This window comes from Bubalus bubalis, chromosome 9 (genome assembly GCF_019923935.1).
Source record: "Bubalus bubalis isolate 160015118507 breed Murrah chromosome 9, NDDB_SH_1, whole genome shotgun sequence".
Taxonomy (NCBI): domain Eukaryota; kingdom Metazoa; phylum Chordata; class Mammalia; order Artiodactyla; family Bovidae; genus Bubalus; species Bubalus bubalis.
The window spans coordinates 88,932,101-88,944,157 of NC_059165.1; the positions used below are offsets into that span (position 1 = coordinate 88,932,101).

A 12,057-nucleotide genomic window follows, 5' to 3' on the forward strand; every position below is an offset into this window, starting at 1 on the left:
GTTTCCACTGTTTCCCCATCTATTTCCCATGAAGTGGTGGGACCAAATGCCATGATCTTAGCTTTCTGAATGTTGAGCTTTAAGCCAACTTTTTCACTCTCCACTTTCACTTTCATCAAGAGGCTTTTGAGTTCCTCTTCACTTTCTGCCATAAGGGTAGTGTCATCTGCACATCTGAGGTTATTGATATTTCTCCTGGCAATCTTGATTCCAGCTTGTGTTTCTTCCAGTCCAGCGTTTCTCATGATGTACTCTGCATATAAGTTAAATAAGCAGGGTGACACTATACAGCCTTGATGTACTCCTTTTCCTATTTGGAACCAGTCTGTTGTTCCATGTCCACTTCTAACTGTTGCTTCCTGACCTGCATACAGATTTCTCAAGAGGCAGGTCAGGTGGTCTGGTATTCCTATCTCTTTCAGAATTTTCCACAGTTTATTGTGATCCACACAATCAAAGGCTTTGGCATAGTCAATAAAGCAGAAATAGATGTTTTTCTGGAACTCTCTTGCTTTTTCCATGATCCAGCGGATGTTGGCAATTTATCTCTGGTTCCTCTGCCTTTTCTAAAACCAGCTTGAACATCTGGAAGTTCACGGTTCACATATTGCTGAAGCCTGGCTTGGAGAATTTTGAGCATTACTTCACTAGCGTGTGAGATGAGTGCAATTGTGCAGTAGTTTGAGCATTCTTTTGCATTGCCTTTCTTTGGGACTGGAATGAAAACTGACCTTTTCCAGTCCTGTGGCCACTGCTGAGTTTTCCAAATTTGCTGGCATATTGAGTGCAGCACCTTCACAGCATCATCTTTCAGGATTTGAAATAGCTCAACTGGAATTCCATCACCTCCACTAGCTTTGTTCGTAGTGATGCTTTCTAAGGCCCACTTGACTTCACATTCCAGGATGTCTGGCTCTAGGTCAGTGATCACACCATAAATTTGTTTTCTCTGTTTCTGTTTTATAAATAAGCTCATTTGTATCATACTTTAGATGCTACATATAAGACACATTATATGATACTGTCTTTGTATAACTTCATGTAGTATGATAATCTCTAGACCCATTCATGTTGTTGCAAATAGCATTATTTTATTCTTTTTTATGGCTGAGTAGGATTCTACTGTGTGTGTGTGTGTGTGTGTACACACAAACTACCTATTCTTTATCCATTATCTGCCAATGAACATTTAGGCTGTTTTATTTCTTGGGTTTTGTAAATAGTGCTGATATGAACACTGGGGTGCATGTACCTTTTTGAATTAGAACTTCATCTTTTCTGTATATATCTGAAGAAGTGGAATTAATAGATCATCATCTATTTTTAGCTTTTTAAGGAACCTCCATATTGTTCTCCATAGTGGCTGTAGCAATTATATCCCCACAGTGTAGGAGGGTTCCTTTTTCTCCACATTCTCTCCAGTCTATTTATAGACTTTTTGATGATGGCCATTCTGATGGGTGTGAAGTGATACCTCACTGTAGTCTTGATTTGCATTTCTCTAATAATTAGCGATATTGAACATCTTTTAATGTGCCTGTTGGCCATCTGTATGCCTTCTTTGGAAAAATGTCTGTTCAGGTCTTCTGCCCATGTTTTGGATTGGTTTGTCTGTTTTTTGCTGCCATTTTTTGAGCTTTATGAGCTGTTTGTATATCTTAGAAATTAATCCCTTGCCAGTCACATCATTTGTAAATATTTTTTCTCCTGATCTTTAGACTGTCTTTTTGTTTTGCCTCCACTTTGTTCTTTTTCTTTAAGATTGCTTTGGCAGTAGATGCCATGATTTTATATAGAAAGCTCTAAAAACTCCACCCAAAACTGTGAACTAATAAAAAGTGCAGTAGTTGCAGGATAAAAAAACCAATATACAACAATAAATTGTATTTCTATTTACTAATTACAAACTATCAGAAAGAGAAATTAGGAAAACAATCCCATTTCCAACTGCATCAAAAAGGAAAAAATACATAAGAATAAATTTAACCAAGAAAATGGAAGAAGTATATGCTGTAAACTACACAATGAGAGAACTGAAGAAAACACAAATAAATGGAAAGATATTCCAAGCTCATGAACTGGAAGAAGTAATATTGTTAAAATTGTTCATATTACCAAAAGCAATCTACAAATTCAATGCAATTTCTATCAAAGTATCAAAGGCACTTTTCACATAAATAGAACCAAAAATCCTAAAATTTGCATGGAACCACAAAAGACTCCGAATAGGCAAAACAATCTTGAGAAAAAAGAACAAAACCGAAGGCATCATGCTTCCTGATTTCAAACAATATTATAAACATATAGTCACAAAACAGTATGGTATTGGCCTAAAAACAGACCCAAAGATCAATGGAACAGAAGAGAGAGAGCAGAAATAAACCTATGCAGATGTGGTCAATTAATTCACAACAAAGGAACCAAGAATATACAATGGAAAAAGGATAACCTCTTCAATAAATGGTACCGGGAAAACTGGACAGCCACATGCAAAAGAATGAAACTGGACGATTATCTCAAGCCATATAAAAAATCAACTCAAAGTGGATTTAGACCTGAATGTAAGACCCAAAACCATAAAACTCATAGAAGAAAACAAAGGGTAAACAAAAACACTGATCTTGGCAATGATTTTTTTGTATTTGACACCAAAAATGAAAGCAAGAAAAGAAAAAATTAGTGATTGGGACTATATCAAACTAAAAAGTTCCTGTACAGCAAAAGAAACCGTCACAAAATGAAAAGGCAACCTATGGAATGGGCGAAAGTATTTGGAAATCATGTTTCTGAGAAGGGGATAATATCCAAATCATATAAAGAACTACTACAATTTAACAGATACAAACAATCCAATTAAAAAATGAGAAACGGATCTGAACAGACATTTTCCCAAAGACGATATAAAAATGAATAGACAAAAATGATATAAAAATAAACAGACATTTTTCCAAAGATGATTTAAACATATGAAAAGGTGATGGTGATGGTTTAGTCGCTAAGTAATGTCCAACTCTTGTAACCCCATGGACTGTAGCCCGACAGACTCCTTTGTCCATGGAATTTTCCAGGCAAGAATACTGGAGTGGAATGCCATCTCCTTCTCCAGGGTGTCTTCCTGACCCAGAGATCGAACCTGGGTCTCCTGCACTTCAGGTGGATTCTTTACTAACTGAGCCACTAGGGAGGTCATGAAAAGGTGCTCCATGTCATTAATCACTATGAAAATGTAAACCAAAACCACAGTGAAATACCACCTCACATCTGCTACAATGGCTAAAAGACAAGAAGTAAATATTGGTGAGTATGTAGAAACCTGTACACTGTTGGTAAGAATGTAAATTGGTGCAACCACTGTGGAAAATAATACAGAAATTCCTCAAAAATTTAAACATAGAACTACAATATGATCCTATAATGATACCTCTGCATACTTATCCAGCAGAAAAGAAATCACAATCTTGAAAATGTATCTGCAGCCCCATGTTCACTGCAGCATTATTTACCATAAGCAAGACAAGGAAACAATGTAAATGCCCATCAACAGAGGAACAGATAAATAAAATGGGGTATTGCCAGATTTCTAATTTAAAAAAATAGATATGCAACAAGGGTTTACTGTATAGTACAGGAAACTATACTCAGTATCTTACAATACCTATAATGGAAAATAACTTCAAAAATAATATGTGTGTATATGTACAACTGAATCACACAAAAAAAGAATTCTACTTTTTGAAATTTAGTAATGTTTATCTTTTTGCTAGTTTTTCTAAATGTCCTATGGACATCTAATAACAAGTGAGATCAAAAATTTTAAATATTTTTGTGTAGGATATAAGATTAATAAAATTAATATAAACAGAAATTATTGTATTTAAATTACTAATGACATCATTCAAGATGCTCCTATTTTCTGCACTTGATAAAACATTCTTCAGTTCAGTTCAGTTCCTCAGTCATGTCCGACTCTTTGCGACCCCATGCACTGCTGCACAGAAGCCTTCCCTGTCCATCACCAACTCCCAGAGTCTACCCAAACTCATGTCCATTGAGTCAATGATGCCATCCAACCACCTCATCCTCTGTTGTCCCCTTCTTCTCCCACCTTCAATCCTTCCCAGCATCAGGGTCTTTTCATACGAGTCAGTTCTTTAGCATCAGGTGGCCAAAGTATTGGAGTTTCAGCTTCAGCATCAGTCCTTCCAATGAATACTCAGGACAGATTTCCTTTAGGATGGACTGGTTGGATCTGCTTGAAGTCCAAGGGACTCTCAAGAGCCTTCTCCAACACCACAGTTCAAAAGCATCAACTCTTCAGCGCTCAGCTTTATAGTCCAACTCTCACATCTATACATGACTACTGGAAAAAACCTTAGCTTTGTCTAGACGGACCTTTGTTGGCAAAGTAATGTCTCTGCTTTTTAATATGCTGTCTAGGTTGGTCATAGCTTTTCTTCCAAGGAGCAAGCATTTTTTAATTTCATGGCTGCAGTCACCATTTGCACTGATTTTGGAGCCCAAAATAATTTTAGAGAAATGTTAATGTCTTACTATGATTATATATTTTTTCTTTTCCCTTATATGTTTTATGATTTTTGCTTATGTATCTTTCTTTGTTGTTAGGTGTCTATGGCAGAAAGTGAAGAGGAACTCAAAAGCCTCTTGATGAAAGTGAAAGTGGAGAGTGAAAAAGTTGGCTTAAAGTTCAACATTCAGAAAATGAAGATCATGGCATCTGGTCCCATCACTTCATGGGAAATAGATGGGGAAACAGTGGAAACAGTGTCAGCCTTTATTTTGGGGGGCTCCAAAATCACTGCAGATGGTGATTGCAGCCATGAAATTAAAAGACGCTTACTCCTTGGAAGAAAAGTTATGACCAACCTAGATAACATACTGAAAAGCAGAGACATTACTTTGCCAACAAAGGTCCATCTAGTCAAGGCTATGGTTTTTCCAGCGGTCATGTATGGATGTGAGAGTTGGACTGTGAAGAAGGCTGAGCACTGAAGAATTGATGCTTTTGAACTGTGGTGTTGGAGAAGACTCTTGAGAGTCCCTTGGACTGCAAGGAGATCCAACCAGTCCATTCTCAAGGAGATCAGCCCTGGGATTTCTTTGGAAGGAATGATGCTAAGGCTGAAACTCCAGTACTTTGGCCACCTCATGCAAAGAGTTGACTCATTGGAAAAGACTCTGATGCTGGGAGGGATTGGGGGCAGGAGGAGAAGGGGACGACAGAAGATGAGATGGCTGGATGGCATCACTGACTCGATGGATGTTGAGTGTGAGTGAACTCCGGGAGTTGGTGATGGACAGGGAGGCCTGGCGTGCTGCGATTCATGGGGTCGCAAAGAGTCGGACATGACTGACGGACTGAACTGAACTGAACTGAATGATTTACAATGTGTATCTTCTTTGTGAATAGTACCTTTTATCATTAAAAATATTCATCTTTGCTTCATCTAAAATACATAAATTTAATTTAAAAAGGAGAAAAAAGAAAATGTGATATTCATATATACAATGGAATATTATCCAGCCATAAAAAAGAAGGAAGTATTGCCTTCTCAAAAATATGGATAGATCTTAAGGGCATTATGCTAAATTAAATAAAAACAAATGCCGTATGATCTGATCTCACTTACATGTGGACTCTATAAACAAAACAAAAACTCAGCAACAAAACTGAACTTGAACAAAATACAGATTGACAACTGCCAGAAGTGAAGATTAGGGGTGAGCGAAGGTGCTCAAAAGGCACAAACTTCCATTTATAAGATAAATAAATCCTGAGGATGTAAGTAACAACAGTGTATTGTATATTTAAAAGCTGCTAAGAGAATAAATCTTTAAAGTTCTCATCACCAAAAAAAAAAAAATTGTAACTAAGGTGATAATGTTAACTAAAGTTATTGAGGTAATCATTTAGTAATACACACATATATTAAATCATTGCTATACAGCTTAACACTAATACAATGTTATATGTCAATTATATCTCAATGAAACAACAACATTCTTAAAGGACTATAATAGAATCTAGAGTTCCAACATCATTATATTTGCAGAAGCCAGGATATAATAAAAAAAATTACTTGATATATTAAGAACCAGGAACATGTGACCTATTCTCTAGAGAAAAGTCAGAAACAAAACCAACTCAAAGATGGAACAGATGTTGGAATTAGCAGATAAAGATTTCTAAGCTGTTATTATACTCAAGGATGGAAAGAAAAATAATACTTGCAATTAATGAGAAGTAGAGAAATCTCAGTCAGTAAGAGTAAAGAAACTATTGAAAATTTTAGGACTTCCCTGGTGGTCCCAGTGGTTAAGAATCCGCCTGCCAATACAGGGGACACCAGTTTGATCCCTGGTTCGGGAAGATTCCACATGCTACAGGGCAACTAAGCCAGTGCACCACAACTACTACAGCCCGCATGCCTAGAGCCTGTGCTCTACAGCAAGAGAAGCCACTGCAATGAGAAGCCTGTGCACCACAGTGAAGAGCAGCCCCCACTCCCCACAGCTAGAGACGTCCACGCACAGCAACAAAGACCTAGCGCAGCCAAAAATAAAAAAATTTAAAAATAAAAGTAATAGTAAATTTGAAGGAAAGATAAAAAAGTTTAACGAAAGAGAATCTATTGAAAATTTTAGAACTGAGAATTCCCTGGTGGTTCATGGTTAGGACTCTGTGCTCTTACTGCTAAGGGCCCAGGTTTGATCCCTGGCTAAGGAACTAAGATTCTGCATGCTCCGTGGCATAGCCAAAAAGAGAGAAAATTTTAGAACTGGAAAATATGATATCTGAATTTAAAACTTCACTAGATGCACTTAACATGGAAATGGAGATGACAAAGGCAGAACCACTAAGGTTGGAGGTATATCAACAGATACTATCCAATATGTAGAAAAGAGAAAATATCCAAATAAAATATTGACAAGACCTCCTGCTTATATAAAGATTATAACCCTATAAGAATACAAAAAGAAAGAACAAGAATATCCTTTCTAACTACCAAAGGACAACCAATAACTATGATAAACTAATGAAACTGTTTTTGAAAGAAAAACTGCCTTCACTGAGCTTGTCATCTATTATCTAGAATATGAAGAAATAATTCTTTCCCAGATGACAGCAAAAACCGAAAACAAAAAACATACCAGAGATATGAATAACTAAGGATGAATAGGTGATAAATTTTATTCCTGAGGACCTCTAAAGCTGACACACGGTTTCATGGAAAGAGCAGAAAAGATTTCCTTTGTTTGGTCACAAGTAATATGGCTTTCGTGAGTTAAATATTTGCAGTCTGCTGCATATTTCATTTATGTAACCAACTTTTAAAAGTCACATATAATTAAAACAAAACTTTACAGATAAATAAAAATTTTAAACAGGTTTAAAAAAGGATCTCCTGGAGACACTAAATTAAAAGATAATATATACTGATACACTTCTCTTCGAAAAGGTCTTGGAGGACCAGATTATAAAGAATTCTGCTGAAACAGTCATTAAAAACTAACAAATATATACAAGAGGAAAACTATCAAAACTTTGAAGACAGATATCAAAGCAGAACAAAATAAACAGTGATTCCATATTCATGGATAAGAAGACTTAATACTGTCAAGATGTCAGTTCATCCTAAATGAATCCATAGATTCAATACAATCCTAATCAAAATTCTAACAAGTCATTTTGTGGATATCTACAAAATGATCCTAAAGTTTTTATGGAAAGACAAAAGACCCAGCATAGACAATACAATATTAAAGGAGAAGAACAAAGTTGGAGGATTGATACTACTTGACTCCAAAGCTACTACAAAGCTACAGTAATCAAGACAATGTGGTATTAGTAAAAGAACAATCAATCAACGGAAAAGAACAGTGAGCCTAGAAACAGACCTCCATAAAAATAATCGACTCATATTTGACAAAGGAGCAAAAGCAATACAATGGAGCAAAAAGAGTCTCTCAAAAAATGGTGATGGAACAAATGGACATACATATGCAAAAAATATAAATCTAGACCTTACACTCTTCACTCAATATAACTCAAAATGGATCACAGACCTAAATGTAAAACACAAAGTATAAAACTGGAAGACAACATGGGAGAAAATCCTGGTAACCCTGGGTATGGTAATGTCCTTTAAAATAGAACAACAAAGACATGATCCATGAAAGAAATGATTGATAAGGTGGACTTCATTAAAATTAAAAACTCTGCTCCAAGAAAGACAATACAAAGAGAATGAGAAAATGAGTGGCATACTGGGAGAAAATATTTGCAAAAGAGACATTTAAAAGGGACTTATCTAAAATATATATAATGAATTCATAAATACAACTATAAGAAAACAAAAACTCAATTAAAATATGGACCAAAGCCCTTAACAGACCCCTCAGCAAAGAGATATACAGATGGCAAGTAAGCATAAGAACATATGTCCCACATCATATGTTATCAGGGAACTGTGAATTAAAACAATGAGATATTAATACTGTCACATATTAGAATGACCAAAATCCAAGACACTGACATCAAATGCTGACAAGGATATGAAACAACAGGACTCTCATCTACTGTTAAAACAAATGCAAAATAATACAGATACTTGGAAAGACAGTGTGGCTATTTCTTACAAAACTAAACTTACTCTTTACACAAACCAGCAATCACATTCTTTGGTATTTACCCAAAGGAGTTGAAAAGGTAATGTTCACACAAAAATCTGTACATGGATGTTTACAGTATCTTTATTCATAACTGCCAAAATATGGAAGAAACCAAGATGTCCTTTAGAAGGTGAACAGATGAATAAACTGTAACACATTCAGACAACAAAATATTATTCAGCACTAAAATGAAATAAGCTATGAAACCATGAAAAACAAGAAGGAACCTCAAATGGATATTAGTAAATAAAAGAAACCGATCTGAGATGGCTACATACTGTATATTCCAACTATATAACACTTGAGAAAAAGCAAAACTATGGAAACAATAAAATATCAGTGGCTGCTGTGAAGAGTGGGGGCAAAGATGCACAGTCAGAACACAGGGAATTTTTAGGACAGTGAAATTCTCTGTATTAGATTATAATAATGGATATAGGTCATGAGACATTTGTCCAAACCTATAAAGTACAACATCAAGACTGAACCCTTCACCCATAGGTAAACTAAGGAATTTGGGGGGATTATGATATGTCAATCAATATAGGTTAATCCTTAATGAAAATGTACAATTCTGGCGAGTGATGTTGATAATGAGGGAGGCTATGTATGTGTCAGGGCAAGGGGTATACAAGGAATCATTTTCCCTCTCAATTTTATTGTAAACTTAAAACTACTCTTAAAAAATTAAATCTTTAAAAAAAAAAAAAGGGCAATCTGCTATCATCTTTTCCCTTAAATGTCCCCAAATGACGACAGCAAGGCAAGTCCAAGGAGGGAACAGAGGGAAATGTGCTCAGCACCAAACGAGAACTTACTTTGGGTTTTGCAATCTCCTTGATCTTCCTGATTTCCTCGTCAGACATGACATCGTAGAACCTGACAATGTGTGGGCTGTCCCATTCATCCTCCTCTTTGAAGGGGGCGATGACCAGCTGGGGCGTCCTGTTGCCATAATGTAACCTACAGAAAAGCCTCTTCCGCCTCTGTGGTGTCTGGGAAGCACAGAGCAACAAGTCTATGTACCAGGCTCCTCAGTCTGCCAGGCACCAGCCTCACTCCTTAGGCCCATCTCCTCCCTTTTCCCTCAGAAAGGAAAAAAAGCATAATGGAACACAAATCATTCAATATCTTCTCTGTCAGAAATATCCTTACTCACATTTACAAGCCCTTAAAGGGAAGTCACTCTTATACTGGACTTAAAACACAGTAACAATTCACCTTAAATGGGTTTGGAAAAAAAGAGTCTTTTTCTTCTATCCAACTTCCCATAATGTCCAGGGGTGATCAGCTCAATTCTGTGATTGAACCCTTTAATGGTCTGTTCTCTGTGGCCTTCCTACTCATGCTATGACCCATGGATCAGCATCAGTTGGGAGATGGTTAGAAATACAGAATCTCAGGTTCTAACTCAGTATTACTGAATTAGAATCTGCATTTTAACAACATCCCAGGTGATTCCCATGCACCTTAGATTTTGAGACACTAACAAAGTCCAAGATCTACCCATGAGCCTTCTGGCCCTCCATGAGCCTGCCTATATTAAAATTCTGAATATTATAGCTTCTTTTCTCAAATATTATGCTCTATTAATATAAAAAATGTTTGCTATTTCCAAAACATAGGATACTTTTTCTCACTGTACACTTGTTCATGGTATAGTCTCAGCCTAAAACTTCTTTTATTACATTGTTCACCTGGTAATCTAGTTTAGGAGTCCTTTACCTGTGAACCTTACCACTTTTTGTCCTAGAGTTAATAACCTTTTGTTGTATGTTGCTACCAAATCTTGCACATACCACTACTGTACTAAAACTACTTATTTATATTTTAAATTTTCCTTTAATACACTACATAGTTCTGTAACAGGGCCATACATTATTCATTTTTGCTTAATTTCTTCCACATGCATGTAATAAAAAATAATATTCATAATAGTCTTAATGCCTAACATCTAATTAGCCATCAATTAAAATAAGTGTTTGATATAATTATAAGACTGAAAAAGACCCAGTGGTGCACTCAAGGGGCAGGTTCAAGAACTAAAATATCTTCCCAACTAAATCTGGCCTTCCAAAGTTGAAAGTCCCCAGTATTCATACGGCCAGGTGATCTAAAGGTCTCCAAGTACCCTAAGCACCCCTTATAACCCCAATGACTCCCTTTCCCATCTTACGAGTTTGATACCCTCTCCGTGGCAGAGGCTTTCATAGCTCTCGAGGGTTTGCTTATAATCAAGAGTATCCTGAGGAGAACTGTTCAGTGTCTCCTGCTTGGTCTCTGATTCTTCATTCCCAAGGTTTCCTGCCCTTTCTTCCTCCAACAACTTCACAAAGTACGGCAGATTCAACTGGGATTGTTTATGAGAGGAGTCTGGACAAAGGAAAGCAAATAGTTAATAATCAGGGAGATCATTCGGAGAAGCTCTGCAATTCTTCTACTTTAAATGACGCTGATAAATCAGTATGGAATTTGAACACTGTCCAGAATTAGAATAAAGAGAGAAATAAAAACAGAAAATCCACCCCACTATGCCTCACTCACCAGTTCCAAGGGACCTAGTACAGAAAGGCAACCAGCAGTCCTGCCTCACACTCACAACTCAGTTTTATGCTGCGCACATCTGCTTCCTAGTGCATTTTCATTACAATGTTATATATCATGTGCTGTTATATATATATATATATATATATATATATATATATATATATACAGTTAGAATGTAGACTAGAGTTCCAGATAACTTCCACAAGCATCATCATCTCATGGGCCCTCACAATATCCAAGAAAGAAGGATTTTGGTCCCCATTCCTCAGGTAAGAATACCAAGACACAGAATAAACAAGGAACCTGGGTCAAGATTACATAGAAAAAAATAAGCACATCAGAACTAGAACCCAGATGTCTAATTCTGTGGCTCTTACCAAAAATACTCAAAAAAAATTTACAAGGCTTATCTCACATAACAGTCATGAAGGACACTCCCGTGTTAGCCAGTCAATGAAAGAGTTCTGGCAATAAAGTCAACAAAAGAAAGATTTTAGGAACCTGAGTCAGGGCAGCACAGTCTAGAGTGTGAAATCTTACCAAGCTTATTAATATAAATCAGGTGTGGTATGATGATATAAATGCCCTTTTCAAAAGAAACAAATTACAGTCAAATTAGATATAGCCCTTTGGTCATCCTAGAGTAATTATGAATCCAGAATTGAAATATTTTTCACTAAGCTCTTACAGTGCTGTGATCAGTTATCGCGTTATTTTCTACAATCTATTGACTTTATCTGTTAACATATCTAATTTCCCACTACCATCCCCAAACTACCTTAAGATATTCTGGGAATAGGCCACACATATTTAAGTCTT

General features: G+C 36.3%; 1 protein-coding gene across 1 annotated transcript in view; it reads right to left on the reverse strand.

Moving 5' to 3' along the window:
* LOC102414203 (prolyl 4-hydroxylase subunit alpha-2) overlaps positions 1-12,057 on the reverse strand; it is a 147,924-nt gene that overhangs the window by 77,266 nt on the left and 58,601 nt on the right. Inside the window, exons 4-5 of the mRNA XM_044948719.2 lie at positions 10,868-11,064; positions 9,510-9,686 (exon numbers count right to left, since the gene is read on the reverse strand). Of these exons, the coding sequence (XP_044804654.2) occupies positions 9,510-9,686; positions 10,868-11,064 (374 nt within the window). The remainder of the gene's footprint in view (positions 1-9,509; positions 9,687-10,867; positions 11,065-12,057) is intronic.